Consider the following 17224-nt stretch of genomic DNA (forward strand, 5'->3'; position numbering starts at 1 on the left):
TGTATCATAAATGACATTAAAAAGATCGTCTAAAATTTATCGATTATAAAAAATGAGGGTTCTTTCGTATGGATTAAAGGTCACATGGATCTTTGCGGTAATGAGAAAGCTGTCAACAGGCTAAATATGCTACATAGTTTTGCAACACTAGAAACATACAGATTACCTACACAGATCTTTTACAACTTTTAGAAACAAAAATTCAAAAGAATGGCAGACCTGTATAAACATCTTCTGACAAGGAAATGGCTTATAAGATACCTTTTTCTCTCGTTAAAATAAAATCATGGTTTAGCAACCTAGACATGACGAAAAAAAGAGATTACCATCATACTTCGATAAAGAATCGATCAAAACATTGGCACAATAAAGAAAATGTTTATCTAAAATCTACATCACACCAGACCGCATCTCATAGAATAACGGTCACTAATCACCACACACAATGGTACAAAGGTTGCTGGATTGTTCCTAGATATTACAAAAGCTTTTGATAAGTTCATGAAATTTTAATTCAAAAGTTGGATGATATAGGAATACGGACAGGGTTTTGCATTGAAATGGTTCCAGTTGTATCGTTCTGAATGTAAGCCTGAGTATGTGTATAAAGATAGACAACAGGACAAGGCTCCATGTTAGGTCCCCTTCTCTTTTTAGTATATGTCAATATTTCTCCAGCTTCCTATTAGCCATTTACTAATTCTGTTCTTGGGGATTCAAATATGAAATAATATCCAAATAAATATTCAGCCTAACCATTTCTTTATAATAACAATTCAACAATTCAAGCATTTTGAAATAATTTGTATATTGTATATGCCTACAAAAAAATTTAAAACAAAGTTTTTATTTTGGTTAAATAATACATTTATTAAACAGATACAATAGGGTCTTTGTCTTTAACAGATGTTTCAATGTTAATTTTCCCTTCGAACAACATATTGAGTTTATCTTCCATTTTTTTCAAGAATCCTCTCTCCGAATCTGAATGGTTTGTCAGAATCACAGAAACCCCATCATGGTTCAGTTCTAGGAGGTCGTGGTGGAACATTTCGCCGGTGATGTGCAAATCTGCTTTCACACCTTTTAACAAGCTTCCACCAGAGCCTGGGACAAGAGCAATCTCGCTCACTTCAGAGCCTGCAAATAAACCATTGGTCCACACTTCGTAACACAAAATTTATTTTGTATTTACTTAGAGTTTTTCCTTTTGCTAAAGCTATTCTCAGATGGTCGAGGCGGGTGTGTTTTTTCAACAGAGCTACAGAATCATTTAAAGTGATGCTGTGTACTTTGATTATACGACCCATTCCAAAATTACCATCCATCTAAAAACAGAGTTTTATATATAAATGAATGTAAAAAATCTAGGAGAATAAATTATACTCACACTTGTATCTACAGGATTTACAATGGGTTGTACTGTACTTTCATCGTAATAACCCCCTAAACAAAACAAAAAAGTTCAATGTCAATTATGTTCATTTTATTATGAGTTTGTACTCTCACTGAATGCTGTAGTGAGCCAGTCTGTCACCCCACCATGAACTGCATCCCAAGCAGTATGAGGTGAATATACAGCCACCCTATTTTCAAGACATTTGGATACAATTCGTTGCTGAAAATAAAACATATTTTTTGTAATTGTAATTTTTTTTCTTATTTTTTATTACCTTCCAATGTGTATTTGTAATACGCTTAAGCGCAGAAAAAATTGGAGGGTGATAAGAAATAATTAAATTTGTATTTTTCCCTAGTGCTTCTTCCATTACATCCTCAGTCAGATCATTTGTAAGAAGGACATTTTTGATCGAAGTTGGTGTCGCCGGTTCAATCAAGAGGCCAACGTTATCCCATGGTTCAGCCATCTGCGGGTTGGCGAATCTGTCCAATTCCATGACCACATCACTAAGAAGTACACCCATTCTGTCTCCGCTCATTGCTTCTTTTGCTGTGTAGGAATAAAATTGAAAGCTCCTATGCTTAGAAAAATTAACCTGAGCTCTGGAGAGTTTTCTAATCCAAGCCATTAAACATATTCAAGGAATTCCTGAAATTGTACTACAATTAATTAATTACAGTATAATTGACATTTTTATCTAATATGTAATGAGACTGAAGGGAGGTGACTTGGTGGCCAAGATATTTTGTCCAACTACAAGACACATCACATAATATTCTGTTTTCCACAATATGTTAAATTTATATTTTTCATATAGATGACCTTATGCATAATGCACAAGGGCCAATCTCACTTTTACAAGGTTCGGAACACAAAACTAATGAGGCTTTCACTTGTTTCTTGCCTTTTGTTTATGTTAGTGGGTTTTATATTTGTCTGGTTGTTGTACTGCTTCTGTTTAGAAAAGGCAACATCTTTTCTGGGTCGAACATTAATCAAAACAAGTATGCCCATTATGTTAAGACTAGTAATTGTACAGACCAAGGTAGAACTGTTGCAGCGTACAGCACTGCATACATCAAAATAGGACTATTGTGTTCCTCCGTGTATGGGTTATACCTCACTATAATTTTAAGCTTTTTGTTCCCTCCATAGACTTGATATTGGCTGTTACTAGATTCAGTTTTTATTTGCCCCTGAGTAGAAACCTAGACGGAACAAGATAGGGGTAAAATCTACTTTTTCTATGTGACTAGGTCATTTCTGAGGAATTTTGATTAGTTTGGAGTACAAGGGAATAATATTGAAAAGCACTGATGTGTAGTGGTTGAGGCAGATTTCTATGGAAGCCCAAATTATTTTTGCTGTAATTATATGCATTTTAAATACTACTAAGTTAAATAGTTATTACTAGTATGAAGTAAAGAATTATTCTCAAAGGTATGGTGTCAAGATCTACATAGCTCAAGAATGGTTCTCGCAGGTACCATAGCCTTTTCCTAGTAGTGAGGCAGTTGCATTGGATTTGTTCTGTCATTTTTGTCTCATCTAGACATTATCAACTTTTTTAAATGGAAGCATGTTTGTTCCATTGGGTTGTTTTGCAAGTAGTCTTTTTGCTTGCCTCATGCCTGGTTTACGCTTCGAGTATTTGTTTCCAAGATTTCAGCTCTTGGGTTGGCTTATTTTTGCCACAAAAGCGATTTGGGCACATAAAAGGTTCTGAGGCTCCGTTTTTACGATTACCTTGAGCCCACTTTAGCATTAATCTATTTGAACATTCCAGCTTTTTTATGGTATTTAGGCAATTTCAGACAATTTTTGAGATAATCTCGTAGTCTTGGAATGTCTTAAAAGCTGCCTGGTTGTCAGAAAATATTATTTTTACAACCCTGATATATTTATTATTTGCATGGTATAGTATATATATATTTATATTCTAGAACAGTTTATACATTTTAATATTATACAAGCTGTAGAATACATCAGATGGCAAACAGATCACATGTTGACTACATCGGCCTCAAAAAATTCTATTCATGGCTAGCATTTTGTTTTCGATAATGTGGAGCATGCAATCATATACATAGTTCTTTCTGTACAATTTATTCCAGGAAGAATAGGTATTTTTTGATCACTGAAAAACACCCAGGATTTTGAGAGAATACTTTTTTATTTCAAAACATTTTCAATTCTTACTTGTAGATAGATTCATACATTAGATACCAGTATATATCAGGTGGATACCCTAATAATGTGCTAAACATATTCTATTTTTCTAATCACCTGGTATATCGTAACTTGCACCAAAGAGGAATCTAGTTGAAAGCGTTTAGAAAATAAAAAGAATTCTCACAACAATCTGGCTGTTTCAATGTTGAACAAATACTTCCCAGAATATAATATAGTAGGTTTTTGTTGGTTGATTAAAATTTGAGTGTGAAAAGGTTATTAAAATAAGCATAGCATCATTTAACTAATTAAAAATATATTCATGATACAATATATCAATCGTTCTCAATTTCCCATATTTTAACAAGTGAATCATCACTGGTTGAACAAAGCAATCCTGGCTCTGTTGGATGCCAAAAGACAGAATTAACGTCTTGTTCATGAGCATGATGTTTTACGGCCATCAACTCGAAATTGGGCTGATTGTCATTTGAGGGTTCTACTTCTTGAAATATTCTAATGCAGTTGTCGGCACATGCTGTCGCAATATGCCCTGTTAGTTTACACCAGGCGACATCAAAAACTGATCCGTCATGGTACCCGGATATGGTACAAACACATTTCCATGTCGCCTCATTGTCAACAGTTGGGACACCTTCAGGGTTGCCGGGTTTGTACTGCTTCCAGATTTTAACAGTTTGGTCATCGCTGCAGCTGACGAGTCTTGTGCCAGTTTGATCGAATGATATACTCCATACAGTCGAGTTGTGCGAATTCAAAGTAGCGACAGTCATCCACTCGTTGTCAGCAGGGTCTTCTTTGAACATTTTAATCGAGTTGTCGTAACTAGCCGAGGCAATGAGGTCTTCGTGCGGATGCCAGATGACTTTTTTTACATCTTGTGTATGAGCGTTCAAAACTGATGAACATTCATACTCGCCGTTTTCAAGTTCCCAAACCCAAACGGACTTGTCCCTGCTGCATGTTGCAAGAAACTGTCCGGAAGGAGAGTACGAAACCGACTTGACTTCATTCTCATGACCTTCGATTGTAGCATTGCACTCAAATTGACCGCTATCGTTGTCCCAAATTGCTGTCGTCCCGTCGAAGCTAGCCGAAGCAAGACATTTACCAGATGGTGACCAAGATACTTCTCTTATTGTTTTCTGATGGCCGTCCTGCAAAACCGCCTTCGCCTTCCACTGCTGTCCGGACTTTCCCCAAAGCCGGATAGTCTTGTCTTCGCCACACGAAGCCAACAAAGTGCCTTGAGGGTTCCATTTGGCGTTCCAGACTTTCCCCGTATGGCCTTTAAGAGATTCCACCAATTCTATCTTCATCTTTCAAAACTTTAAAATAACATGCTAGGAAAGCCGGCCGGTCACCCTTGAAAAACTCTTCTAACTTGTCACAGGATAAACGAATAAAATTGCCTTACCACTTATTATATTCTAACGAATATTATAAACAAGGAATAAAAGTATAAAATGTAAAGAAAAAATTATTCAAGGTTTATCGAGTAAAACAAATGTGAACCTACCTGTTTTCGTACCAACGAGAAGAGTGTGGAGCAAAGTGCAAACAACGTGGACAGATAGCACTAGCGAACTAGTGGGATCTACTTTTTGTAAATGATGGCTCTCCGCACAGAATTAAATGTAACGTTTAAATAATTTAAATAACATAATTAATTAATTCAACATTTAAATAAAATAATTAATTAATTAGTTAGACATTTAAATAACAGAAATTATGTGAGTAGGCCTATCATTTACAAAAAGTAATACTCATTCCACCTTTACTATTTCTACTTATGAGATCTTATTCCACAATACATGATTGTGATATTATGTTTAAATAAAATAGGATTTAATGAACTTTATTACTTTTTTATGTGGGTATTTCATCTAAAAAAAACCATCTGTCTCAAAATTAATCTAGTATTTGGCAAAAAATTATAATTTATATTTATTTATTTAACGGGTAGCTATACTCTTTTTTAAATGTAGAAAATGTAAAAAGTACCAGTTTACAGTGTAAACTAATATTTAAAATAAAATAATATAATAGAAAATGTACAATGATTACAAATTTACATTTATAAAATTGAGAAGAAATAAAAATTAAAGTAATAACAAAAGTAATATAAAGTAAAAGTAAAATATGATATAATACATCAAAAATAAAATTACTTGAATAAAATAAACAATCTTAATAATAATAATAATAACAAATAAATCTATTGATTCTATCTCATACAATAAAATTCTTAAAAATAACTAAAGATATGAAAGAAAGGTAGTGAAGGTGAGTCTCTAGAGGATAGGTTTTAAGTAATTTTTGAACTTGAGAGAGTTGTTAAAGAATATTGTACTGGAAATACTTTGATCGAGTCTAAAATTTCTAGCATTGTATAAATTCATTTTTTTCACATCCAACATGTATTTGTACAATTTAAACAATGTTTATAAATCCCAGTCCCTGAAGATGATCTCAATAAAGATCGAAATGTTGGCACGATGAAGAAAATGTTTTTCTGAACCTACATCACACCAGACTGCATCTCACGATCTCCAATTAATAATAAATATTGTTATTAATTTTTCATTGAAAAGTAATTTTATTTCCAAGTCTGTACAGTCTGTTGATAGGAGAATGGTACAGGTAAATTGGTGGAGAAGAGTGGCAGGATTGGGCTGCAAGATAGGATATACCCATTTTGCTGCACCCTATCCACCTAAGGAATTTGCTCTGTTAATTGAATGTAGATGTTGTAGTGTGCGGACCAGATTAAGGAGCGTATTCTAATCAGGAATGGATGCGGGAGGTGTACAGGAAGGAAGAGGAGGGATTAAATTCCATGGGGTAGCGATAGATGAAGAAATAGTTTGTTTGCTCTATTGGCTTGTAGGTTGATTAAAGGAGAGAGATTGATTGACCAAAATCTTTGATAATTTTTACTCTGCTTAATAGTATTATATATGGAGTAAGTGAAGGATAGAGTAGATTTAAGTCTGTTAAAAGAGATGATGGTAATATTCAGTGTCATATAATTGTTAATGCACCCCTTTTCCAGGTTAGTTAAATTGACTGTAAATAAGCGCAGATAGATTCAGAATGAATTCTGTGGAATATTTTGAGGTCTGTAATTAGTAGAAAGTGTGTATCATTAAGAGCAGATGCAATATCATTAATGAAGTTGTTAAATAGAAAGGGGCTTAAGTGTGATCCCTGAGGGACTCTAGAGGATGCAAGAAAAGAAAAAGAATAATGGGATTTTAATTTAACATAGTTTTTTATTGGTAAGGTAGGAAAAGAACCAACATAAAAGAGTGCCAAGGAAATCATGTACAGCTAATTTGGCTAACAGAAGTGGATGATTAAAATTGATTTGTCAAATGCCTAAGAAAAGATAGTGTATATAGCATAGATTTGACCCTTTTCAGGAAAGGAGTTTAAAATAAAGATCTGGAAAAAGAAGAAAATTTTTAGTTTTGGTTTTTTTTGTTAAACTATGTTGTTGATCAATTGCAGTGTTAAGAAAGGTATCAATTTATCTAATCTAAGGGATTAAAATAATTTAGAGAATCATGGAGTAAATAAAATTATAATATCTACAAATAATAAAATAAAAAAAAACGAAAGAGTTCACAATTTAGAATATTACATACAAAAAGTGAGAAATGTAAAAAAATTATAGGAATAAGAGAAAGTTTTACCAACGTCCATGTTTGTTCAATGACGTCGTTCATAAGTTTATACTTTTGCACGGCTTGTTGATAAGCCTTGAGGATCGAAAGGAACACAAAATTTTGTTTGTTTATTCTTTTTTTTAATTTCGTTATAAATTTAAGTAATTATAGTTTTATATAACTTTATTTAAGATAATTTTTATTGAAATTAAGTTTTAATACTGTTTTAGTAGAAAGCCTAGTTTTTTTGTTTGGTAACCTTCTCTTTGTTGACCAACCGGCTTGAGGACGGACGGAAGGCTTTTCTAACCGAAGAAAACAACCCGGGACGACGCTCAACGTTATCCGATTTTACGTCTTTACTCTTTACCTCTTCGACACAGATTGAAAGATGAGCAAGGCCCATCCCCCGGAGCTGAAGAAGTTCATGGACAAAAAGCTGTGCATCAAGCTGAACGGAGGCCGGAACGTGGTCGGCATACTTCGCGGCTTCGACCCGTTTATGAACATGGTCGTCGACGAGTCTCTGGAGGAGCGGAAAGACGGGACTAGGGCCCCGATTGGCATGGTCGTCATCAGAGGCAACAGCGTCATCATGGTCGAAGCGCTGGAGAGGCTGTGAAGGCCCTCTAATGAGGGCGGACCCTGTGTAAATGTGACCAAAGTGCGAAAACTTTTTTCCTTTTTAAAAATCATAAGATTTATAAATGTATTTCAGTTTTACTTTTTTTTAATTAATACATAGTTTTTAAGTTCTGTACACATTTTATTTTTCAACCTTAACTATTTCAACTTTAATTTTTCAACAATATTTGATATATATATATATATATATATATATATATATATATATAAGATTTCTTATTGAGTTTGTGGTGTAATGATCTTGTTTTGTCATCAGTTTGTCGTTCTTGATCATCCTGGTCTGCGTACTTTGTTTGTTTGGTCTGTCATACATCTTTCACCTTCTCGCCATCATCAGAGATAGGTTTATAACCAAAACAAGCAAGTATAGGCAAGCCAAAATGACAAAAAACAACTTTTGTTATGGTGTATGTAAAAATTCCTCTTGCAGTCTGTAGGGTGATGAACCTTTTGTTTTTTGCCTTCCTATTCTTGCTTGTTCAGTCTGTCAGGCATGTTTCATCTTGCCATCTTCAGTAGTTTTTTTTTTCACTAAACAAGCAAGGATAATCAAACCAGTGATAAAAAGAATGTAATCCAACAATTTTTACTGTTGTTTAGTTGTGCGATTTCCCTTTTGTGTGATGAAGTTGTAGTTTGATTGTTTCTGATTATTTCAGTCGGCTAATCTTTGTTTGTTTAGCCTGTTAGACATGTTTCATCTTCTCGCCATCATCAGTAGTAGGTTTGTCACCAAAAACAGCATGGATAGGCAAACTCAAATCATAAAAAAATGAACACTTAAAAGTACCTCTCATGGTCTGATGAACTTTTTTTTTGATAATTTTTGTTTGTTTATCCTCACTCGTTTAGCATGTTTTTAGCTGTTTGCAAATGTCATTGGTAGGTTTGTCACTAACCAAACAAGGATAGACAAACGAAAACTTATTGGGTGGCTAACCTGTAATTTGGCCGTATCATTGCTCGTTCAATGATCATATATGCCCTTAATGTCACTATCATACGTCGGTATATTTTGGCCAATTATAGATTTGTTGTTTCCTTTCATTTTGATTTACCTACGATTATTTTTCTGCAAGAAAATTTTTGCCATCATCAATATGGCAGAGATATAAGCATGGTTAGGCGAAATAAAAAAATATACCAAAAACATTGAGGACATATAGTGTTGAATAGCATATTTGCTTCGTAAGTAACCTGGTTTAAAAGTGACAGTTGATGATACATCTGTGCTCATAGATTGTGTTAACAGTTTCATTTTTGAAATCTTCTTTTACATCTATAAAAAATATACATATTTGGCGTGGTACAATCTAAATAACACCTTATCACGACGTGAAGTCAGGAGCAGGTCCAGTTGTTTTGCTATCAGACATCTAGCAGGAAGTTGTGACGGTTCAATGAAAAGAGTTGTTGAGTGAAGTATATGTTGATGATTGGCTAATAAAAATATGTCTCCCAGATGATTTGGGCTAGCAAGTAAACTTTATTTTCTATGCTAGCAGTTCTGGACTCAAATCTTCACACAATTTTTCAATTGAGAATAATATGAAAAAAGTGTGTAGAGATTAGTGACCGTTAATCGATAATTATTCAGATATCGTGAGATGCGGTCTGGTGTGATGTAGGTTTCAGAAAGACATTTTCTTTATCGTGCCAACGTTTCGATCTTTATTGAGATCATCTTCAGGGCTCAATAAAGATCGAAACGGCACGATAAAGAAAATGTCTTTCTGAAACCTACATCACACCACACTGCATCTCACGTTATCTGAATAAATATGAAAAAAGTGGTATAACCCTTTCTCTGTGACATCCAACCAATATTCGGCTGTGTTAAAAAGCTGTATGCAAACTTCTTATGCTAAAATTTAAATAGGGTTATAGCAAAATTAATTCAGACTGTGAAACCCAACCTCGTAATTTGCGTTTTAAGTCATTCCATCAATCAAAATTGAGGAAAACCACGGGAAAAAAGGAAAAAAGAAACAGAATTGTTACCAAAAAAAAAATTTATTTTTTTGGAAGTGTTTTTGTTTTTTACATTTTAATAGAAATAAAAACGTCAAGATTATTAAAACCTGAAATAGAAAAGAAAGAAAGATTAATTTGTACCATTTTGATGAAATTGTTAAAATGTGGATATTAAAATATAATGACATACTTCGGTAAGATTTTATCAGCTTCAGCTAACCTTTTGATGCAATCATCGGATTCTCCCTATAACAGAACAAAAATAATCATAAGCATCTTCTTGCTAGGCTAGCAGTCAATTCCTGACCACTATCCATAGGAGAAAAAAATCCTTAGTGTGATTGGTCTCTTAAACGTGTTTACTTTGGAAGTCACTCCCCATTAATCAGCAATTAAAAATTAAAAGAAAAAAAAAGAACCATTTGATAACCACGACAGTGCGTTTACCGAGAGGAAAGTGGAATCGGTGGGTTGGTTCTATGTTGAGAATGGCCCATGACAGACGTGGTGCATATTGCCTGGTGGTTTCGAAAGCGTTTTTTGGGTAATGGATGTATAGTATTCAATCAGTCACATAGCAGGACTGATGGAATACTATACATACATACTTATGCGTCCAACTATGTGTCAAGATTTAAGTTTTTTTTAGAACTTTTATTGATCGTGATAATTCCTTAATTCCAAATACAAATGAATGAAGTGTCGTTTTTTCTGTTTTTTTCCCACATTGTACCATTTTTTGTTAATAACGTGTTTAGAATATTAAAGTTTATCTAAGAAAACACTTCCGATCTCATCAATACACTGTTGGAAAGCATACCAGTATTTCCCCTCAACCATTATGCATGAATAGGTTTTGGGGGTAATACTTCGACATAACCGAAGTTGAACGCTTGGTGCGCTATTACTAATCATAATAGTGTTTAAGATTTAAAAAAATGAAAGAAAAAATTAGCATACCATCCTTCTAATGCTGCCGCAGATGGCATACATTTTACAGGTATCCGTGATGACTCCTGTCGTCGGATCGACGTCGGGGATGGTCAGCTGAATAGAAGCATGATCCTTAGCGTGTATTATCCTGTTGCTTGACGAGCTGAAACACACAAAAACAACACATTTTGAAAAATAAATTTCAAAAACACGTGGTCTTCGTCATTACAAGAAATACAGGTTAGGCCTACCATTTCCTCGGGATGTACAGGTCTTCACTTGTACCGGCGTCGTTCTGCATTTTGAACTAGACAAAAACAGTAGATTGTTTTAATATAAAACGAACTTAAGATTTAATGTACTATAAAAAATAACAACTTACTTATTGTCGAACTTGACAGAGAACAAACTAAACTGGTCGAGTAAAGCAGTAAGCAGTTAAGCACTATAGCAGTATAGCCGTGTTGACGTAAAAAGGAATTGAAACCTCTTCAATGTTTTTCTTAATTATAATTTAAAAAACAACAAAATATTATGTTATCCTTTAATAATTACTATTTAATTTGTACTTAATAATTTATGTAAATTGAAAAAATGTACAATTTATTTGTTCAAAAGAAATTGATAAATGTACAAATGAATTGATTTAAAAGGCCCTGGTTTTGTAATTTGGGCGCTACGAACGCCATTTGTAATTCATCCTCTTAACGGATTCGTCGACGACGAACTTATTCGGTAAAATATCACATTATAATAATTTACATTAAATATAAATAAGTAAATAACAAAGTTCCTACAAAGTTTAAAAGTGTTTTGTAAGTTTTAAAAAGTCGGACATAAAATAAACTAAAAAAGACCAATTTTCTTACGTGCGTTATGCCATACTTAATTTTAATACTTATCACGCTCGGAATCCTATGTGAATCCCTAAAAAGCCATAATCTTCTATCCAATAGTATACTCTGCACTGCACACTTCCCTTTAATCTGGAAATACTCAAACATCATTATTTTTCCTAAGCCAGGCAAAACCATTTTCTACCGTCCAATCAGCCTGCTCCCTGTCTTCTCAAAATATTTGAGATGATCGTCTTCTAACGATTAATCCATACACTTAATTTTTTCAACCTTCTCTTAGACCACCAATTTGGTTTTTGCCCTCAACATTCTACAACCCAGCAGGTGCTTTGCGTTGTAGACTAAATATCTATACAAACTAAAGCATATACTTCCAAACATTTTATACATAATCCTTCGCTCCTAGCACACAGGACAATTCTTTCAAGTCCGCCAGTGGACGTACTATTTTGATTACTAGAAATTATTAAAGATGGAGTGAGTGCGGTGTTCAATCCTTTCTTAAAAAAAGATAGCAATTGTAGCGGGAGTGCAACAGGGCAGTGTGCTTGAACCACTCCTCTACTCATCATACCTCCCAACTCTACCCTTCTTGCATCCTTTGCAAACGACACAGTCGTGCTTTCTTCTGATTCCGATCAAGCAATCGCCTCGGAGAAGCTGCAATTACACGTCCAATGAATAGCCGAATGGAGCAAACTTTGGAGGATAAAAATCAATGAAAACAAATGCAACCATATAACATTTACCCTCAAAGGCAAAACACTAAAACCAACTGTATGCTACCTTGGTTCTTTCTTCATACCCGCTTAACCTGGAACGGACACATACAAATAAAAATACAGGAGCTGAACAGACACTTCGGACTTATCTACAAACTACTAGGACAGAAATCTAACATGCCAACAATAAACAAACTGATACTACCAAACATTATTGAAATCGATTTGGACATACGGACTAGAACTGTGGTGCACCACTAAGCCTACCAATATTCAATGAATTCAGTCCCTCCAATCTGAAGTCCTCAGAATCATGTTGTTTAAAAATCACATTTTAAGTTTAACTGCTAAAGCTCACTTCTCGAATTTATAATCCGTTTTTATAAAGATTTTCAGAATATTCAGGAGCTAAAGTGTTATGTATTTCTTTAGTTCATCATTAAGTACTCTTCTATAATTTAGTCACCACATTATCAGTATCTAAAGCATTCTCTTGAATGATCTAAAGATGATAAACTAACCACTGATGATGATGAGAAGCTAAAACATCTGCTGATGTAACAAGCAAGGATAGACAAACCAAAAAGAAGAGTGCGTTTTTCCCACTAAACTAAGCACTTTCCTCGATTCCTCTTTGAGCACTTCCCTTGGTGCCATAATTGTCTTATACCTTATCTGAGCTAGTACTTCATATTCACCGATGTCTATGGTTTCTCTTGACAGAGTTGTTTTTGCCTTTATTATACCTATCTTGTTTTAGTGGGTATTTGGCAATTTAGCTGTTCCCAGACTAATTTGGGGTTAAAGCATATGCATTTGGTGCCTCATATATTCCTGTCTGTCCGAAAGTATGTAGATATATTCACCTTTCAATGTCTTCTTTATCAACTCCTGTGCCCAGAGTTGGATTGCATGGACCTCAGGTTGGAACCAAACCGAAGGACTTTGCTAGAGTGTAATTTGGATCCTTTACCTCTACTATTTAGATTTAAAATATGTACTATAAAAACTTTTTGTTTAACTTGACAGAGAACAAACAAAACTGGTTTGTTCTTTTTTGTTTTATAAGCATATAAACAAGTTACTTTTAATTTTAAAATTTGGCTATAAATTTTTCTAATCTGACGCACTCTTGCTAGGGCGAACTAAAATCTATATAACAATTATTTTATAATCCTTTAAAAATATTTGTATTTTTCAGTTACAATGGAATTTAATTATACAACCAGAAACAACAGGTATAATTAGTGTTTTACTTCTATATTCATTGTTACCTATTTACTACCTGAGGTTTGATTTGTAGCGAACAGTCACATAATAGAGATAAGAATAAAGCACGAAATGAAAGCCTTTTGCAATTCCAACAGTCGACTGGACCAACGACCTCCTCAGCAAAGTTCATACCCTTGTACAAACAAAATACTAAAACTGGTCCTTCAAACCAGCCCGCTGTCAATAGTTTCCCCAACAACGATATTACTGAAGGGCAACAAAAAAATATAATTAATGAAACACCTCGTGATGACAGCAGGAGATTATTTATTGAAAAAAAGGTGCAAAGACAAATTTTTTAAAAGAAGTTCTTCTTTTAATTTGAAATTTGGTTGTTACCAATAATTCTGGTCTGTGTACCACACAGAAATATGATTGGTAACACCCAAAGGTTTTTCCCCGCAGATAAGATGGAGAAATCTCCCAATTTTTTAATTTAGACCTTTTTTGTAGACCAGTCCAATTAAATTGAAGTACTTGATTGGAAAAGTCGACCATGCTATTCGTTGGTGCAGGCAGTTGAAAGACTTTGATTACATCGTTATCTATCAAATAGTAGGTAAGGTATTTTGTACCAGAATAAACCCATAAGAAATAAATAGTATGAGCATAATATATAAAAAGTGATATTTTTGTAGGTATTCTAGAACACGTGATGAGTAAGGGCGTTCAGAAACTATATTTCCTGAAGGGAGACTCCGGGCAAGTTCTGCAGTGCGTTTTTTACAACATTGATCGAGATCTTCCGGATTTCCCTTGTGGTTCGTTCATAAGGTAGGATTCTTAAAATAGTAAAATATATAAACTAATGCATGCCCGCATTGATGTGAAGAATTTTTTTTTGGTGAAGGGTAACTGGTAAAATGAAAGGGTCTAATAAAATGCAAATATTCGATGCAGAAATAACTGACCAACACGAAGTAGAAGAAGCCTTGCCGAGGCTTACTTTTGTAAGCCAGAGAATTTTGAATGAAATCACTAAAAAATAATTTATGAACTAATTTATTATATGAAATGAAGAGAGGTACATTTAAAATTACATTGAATGAAAAACATAAGACTTACAAAAACTTGTGAAGAATTTAGATAAATTTGTCAGAAATATTACATTACCATGTTTACTTAAAATAAGTTGATACTTATAAAACTAAAAAAATAAATCATGCATACATATATAATATGTATACATGACACCATAACTATCTTTTTTTGAAACCGTATTTCTTCCGTTCATAGAACAAGTCTGTTTTTGAGCTTCCTAAGTTGACAATCTTTGGGCAGCCATCTCTCTAAAACAAAAACAAAATTATTTTATAACTCTCTGAGAATTTTTGCACAACTGAGAAAGTCTGTAGCTATAGAAGAGATTTCTGCCATCTATATCTGCACTGACTCCCTGAACACAACTATGTCTATCTGTGACAGGTTCTCTGTGAAATCCCTTATCATGAATTGGATAATTTTTTTTAAATTTAACCTACCTGCGATGATTAGTAGATTAGGAGGTTAAAACAAATGGAGGGTGAGGTGGCTAAGACTCATAATGTCTCAAGAGCAAAGTTGATGGGTGGTCCAAGAAAAATCTGAATCATGAATAGTAGATAAATCATTTGTGACCCAAATAAAAATAGGACATACACGGTTGACATGGGGACAGTTACTTTTAGGGACAAAGCTTGTGTACGTAATTGAAGGAATTCCACATAGAAAGTGAATTTTCCTTTAGGATCTTTTATATGTAATAAATTTTTTGTTCAATTTATCATGAGATAGTGTATTTACTAGCGACAATATTGAGTGGGAGAAAACTGATGGTTGAAAATTGAGTATCCCATTGACCCTCAATTTGGTTACATGAATAGTTTTTATATACTGGGTATATAATATATTGAAATTTGGTTGTTTTAATTTATTGAATAGTATATAAGAAAGAATATGTTAAGAATGAGAGAGATTGTGATTAGTTTAAAAACTGCATGCGCTGAGGGCTGAGACCTAAGTCTAACCCCAGATCGATAATAACACTGAAGTATGCTTCTTACAGTTGACTTAACAAGTCTAATCCCTAGTCTATGATCTATTATAGCATTTATTGACCACTTAGACTACAAGTTCTCTCAGCGAGTCAGAGAGTGATAATAGTTTTCGTATGTTTGAAGTTTTTATATAAAGGTGGAAGAAAAGTCTCAAGTTAGTTCTATACTTACATCCTTTTCTTGTACAGTGCATTCCTTGCAATAGTAGGCGTCCGAAACGCCGGGTCCTCCGCAGATGACACACCTCCCTTGATAAGAGCCGTAGTTGCATTCGTCGCATATTCGTACGAGAGTACAAGGTCTAACGTAAGAATCGCAGATGACACATTTTCCATCGCATTTTTCGCACAATCTTCCAATAGCTGTGAAAATAGGAGGAACATAAATAAAATGCAGATTCGGTTGTTTAGAATGAAGTTATTACCAACTCCTGGTTGTTTTCTGCAGAAAATCAAATCTGGATGATGTTTAGCCATATTTAGTAAATAAGTAGCACTGTTTACTTCTTACTGAAGCCGGAATCAGGACAACGTCTATGACTCTATTCTCTATTTTTTCCGGTTTTTGCAGAATGCTACTTGCAAACGCTATGTTGAGTCAAAAGAAAAATCGATACCCATTCATAAGAGCGTTACGTCATGAAAGTATGGGCCTTGGTGAATGTGTCGATTGTTTAGGAAAATGTTTTGGCTTTTCATGATCAACAGTGTTTAGGGAAAATAATTACCCCAAATAGTTCTTGTTTCCAACACAAAATGATTGGAAACGGCCAAACTATAGTTTTTAGTAAGGTCAACTTTACTGTCTTCACATTCCAAGTACAAATCTTAAATTTAAGATGGCTTACATTATTTCAACGCTTTAATTTAAATAGAAAAATGGGAATGAAAGTGCCAAATTATTATTAGAAACTTTAATTTTCAATAATTTGCCAACATTTCTATAAAATAATACAATACGCTTCTATGTAATTTATCTTTTCTGATGCTTGAGAACAACTCAGAATATGTGAAAATACATCTATTAATTTTTTAAGAACTCAGAACTACTTTTTGGCATATATTATTTTTTAATTTGACAAACTTGCTAATCCGATGTTGACAAAAGCATATGAATGAACGAGAACAACCCTAGATTTGTCTTAGATTCTATGAGGCTTTAAAATTAACGAACTACAGGCAAACTATAACTAATTTACGGGTTAACTCGATTACCTACTTATTTACAACAGTCACAGATATGAGCGTGTGTGAAGTAGAGAAGGGTCGTTCGCTTTGTTCTTGACATAACGGTATAATGAATTGGCTCTTTATAGGAAGCGTATCGGAATACCTAATAAAATTGTTTTTGAGCAGAGCAGCACAGGTTTTTAATAGAATTGTTATGTAAGAAATATAGGCCTTAAGTAGATTTTTTACAAAATTTTTTGAAAGGTGAATATATTAATTAATATAATGTATATAAGAGGGAAAAGGTTCACCCTAAGATTAATAAATAACCTACTTCAGTTGGTAGTATA

The 17224-nt window shown here is 33.8% G+C and overlaps 6 protein-coding genes across 8 annotated transcripts; 2 read left to right on the forward strand and 4 right to left on the reverse strand.

Moving 5' to 3' along the window:
* Positions 1-843: 843 nt before the first annotated feature.
* LOC106674182 (NIF3-like protein 1) lies at positions 844-5206 on the reverse strand. Of its 3 annotated transcripts, none has more exons than XM_014406759.2 (6): positions 5115-5206; positions 1674-2050; positions 1510-1618; positions 1391-1446; positions 1196-1328; positions 844-1140 (listed from the first exon to the last, which is right to left on the reverse strand). In XM_014406759.2, the coding sequence occupies exons 2-6, from the start codon at positions 2028-2030 to the stop codon at positions 872-874; spliced, it is 924 nt and encodes a 307-aa protein (XP_014262245.1). In that variant the 5' UTR covers positions 2031-2050; positions 5115-5206; the 3' UTR covers positions 844-871. The 3 variants fall into 3 exon arrangements, with proteins under 3 accessions (XP_014262245.1, XP_014262244.1, XP_014262246.1); XM_014406758.2 differs by having other exon boundaries at positions 1674-2061; positions 5115-5159; XM_014406760.2 differs by lacking the exon at positions 5115-5206 and adding an exon at positions 2444-3281.
* On the reverse strand, positions 3871-5108 carry LOC106674181 (probable cytosolic iron-sulfur protein assembly protein Ciao1). The gene has a single exon (XM_014406757.1). The coding sequence runs from the start codon at positions 4912-4914 to the stop codon at positions 3910-3912; it is 1005 nt and encodes a 334-aa protein (XP_014262243.1). The 5' UTR covers positions 4915-5108; the 3' UTR covers positions 3871-3909.
* A 2307-nt stretch (positions 5207-7513) lies between the features above and the next one.
* On the forward strand, positions 7514-8007 carry LOC106674183 (probable small nuclear ribonucleoprotein G). Its single transcript, XM_014406761.2, has one exon. It carries the CDS (start codon positions 7658-7660, stop codon positions 7886-7888), a length of 231 nt encoding a protein of 76 aa, XP_014262247.1. The 5' UTR covers positions 7514-7657; the 3' UTR covers positions 7889-8007.
* A 1898-nt stretch (positions 8008-9905) lies between these two features.
* Positions 9906-11311, reverse strand: LOC106674021 (40S ribosomal protein S21). Its single transcript, XM_014406450.1, has 5 exons — positions 11201-11311; positions 11070-11125; positions 10846-10981; positions 10076-10131; positions 9906-9992 (listed from the first exon to the last, which is right to left on the reverse strand). The coding sequence occupies exons 2-5, from the start codon at positions 11117-11119 to the stop codon at positions 9986-9988; spliced, it is 249 nt and encodes an 82-aa protein (XP_014261936.1). The 5' UTR covers positions 11120-11125; positions 11201-11311; the 3' UTR covers positions 9906-9985.
* Positions 11312-11480: 169 nt separating this feature from the next.
* LOC106674168 (spermatogenesis-associated protein 22-like) lies at positions 11481-14825 on the forward strand. The gene is made up of 6 exons (XM_014406738.2): positions 11481-11553; positions 13599-13635; positions 13701-13950; positions 14123-14228; positions 14308-14443; positions 14520-14825. Exons 2-6 carry the CDS (start codon positions 13604-13606, stop codon positions 14656-14658), a joined length of 663 nt encoding a protein of 220 aa, XP_014262224.1. The 5' UTR covers positions 11481-11553; positions 13599-13603; the 3' UTR covers positions 14659-14825.
* LOC106674170 (PHD finger-like domain-containing protein 5A) lies at positions 14656-16285 on the reverse strand. The gene is made up of 3 exons (XM_014406740.2): positions 16130-16285; positions 15877-16067; positions 14656-14958 (listed from the first exon to the last, which is right to left on the reverse strand). Exons 1-3 carry the CDS (start codon positions 16179-16181, stop codon positions 14869-14871), a joined length of 333 nt encoding a protein of 110 aa, XP_014262226.1. The 5' UTR covers positions 16182-16285; the 3' UTR covers positions 14656-14868.
* Between the last annotated feature and the right edge of the window lie 939 nt (positions 16286-17224).

The sequence above is a fragment of the Cimex lectularius genome, unplaced genomic scaffold, assembly GCF_000648675.2.
Source record: "Cimex lectularius strain Harlan isolate CLEC.00 unplaced genomic scaffold, Clec_2.1 scaffold63, whole genome shotgun sequence".
NCBI classification, from domain to species: domain Eukaryota; kingdom Metazoa; phylum Arthropoda; class Insecta; order Hemiptera; family Cimicidae; genus Cimex; species Cimex lectularius.

What these genes read in the sequence shown, in the direction of transcription:
- LOC106674168 (XM_014406738.2), top strand. Translation starts at nt 13,604, where the DNA reads ATGGAATTTAATTATACAACCAGAAACAACAG. An exon ending in GATTATTTATTGAAAAAAAG is followed by an intron (nt 13,951 to 14,122) that starts GTGCAAAGACAA and finishes CCTTTTTTGTAG; the next exon opens with ACCAGTCCAATTAAATTGAA. An exon ending in CCTTGTGGTTCGTTCATAAG is followed by an intron (nt 14,444 to 14,519) that starts GTAGGATTCTTA and finishes TTTTTGGTGAAG; the next exon opens with GGTAACTGGTAAAATGAAAG.
- LOC106674182 (XM_014406759.2), bottom strand. Translation starts at nt 2,030, where the DNA reads ATGGCTTGGATTAGAAAACTCTCCAGAGCTCAGGTTAATTTTTCTAAG. An exon ending in TTACAAATACACATTGGAAG is followed by an intron (nt 1,619 to 1,673) that starts GTAATAAAAAAT and finishes TTTTATTTTCAG; the next exon opens with CAACGAATTGTATCCAAATG. An exon ending in CTGGCTCACTACAGCATTCA is followed by an intron (nt 1,447 to 1,509) that starts GTGAGAGTACAA and finishes TGTTTTGTTTAG; the next exon opens with GGGGTTATTACGATGAAAGT.
- LOC106674183 (XM_014406761.2), top strand. Translation starts at nt 7,658, where the DNA reads ATGAGCAAGGCCCATCCCCCGGAGCTGAAGAAGTTCATGGACAAAAAG.
- LOC106674181 (XM_014406757.1), bottom strand. Translation starts at nt 4,914, where the DNA reads ATGAAGATAGAATTGGTGGAATCTCTTAAAGGCCATACGGGGAAAGTC.
- LOC106674021 (XM_014406450.1), bottom strand. Translation starts at nt 11,119, where the DNA reads ATGCAGAACGACGCCGGTACAAGTGAAGACCTGTACATCCCGAGGAAA. An exon ending in CTGTACATCCCGAGGAAATG is followed by an intron (nt 10,982 to 11,069) that starts GTAGGCCTAACC and finishes TGTGTGTTTCAG; the next exon opens with CTCGTCAAGCAACAGGATAA. An exon ending in GCGGCAGCATTAGAAGGATG is followed by an intron (nt 10,132 to 10,845) that starts GTATGCTAATTT and finishes GTTCTGTTATAG; the next exon opens with GGAGAATCCGATGATTGCAT.
- LOC106674170 (XM_014406740.2), bottom strand. Translation starts at nt 16,181, where the DNA reads ATGGCTAAACATCATCCAGATTTGATTTTCTGCAGAAAACAACCAGGA. An exon ending in CAGAAAACAACCAGGAGTTG is followed by an intron (nt 16,068 to 16,129) that starts GTAATAACTTCA and finishes CTATTTTCACAG; the next exon opens with CTATTGGAAGATTGTGCGAA. An exon ending in GCACTGTACAAGAAAAGGAT is followed by an intron (nt 14,959 to 15,876) that starts GTAAGTATAGAA and finishes TTTTTGTTTTAG; the next exon opens with AGAGATGGCTGCCCAAAGAT.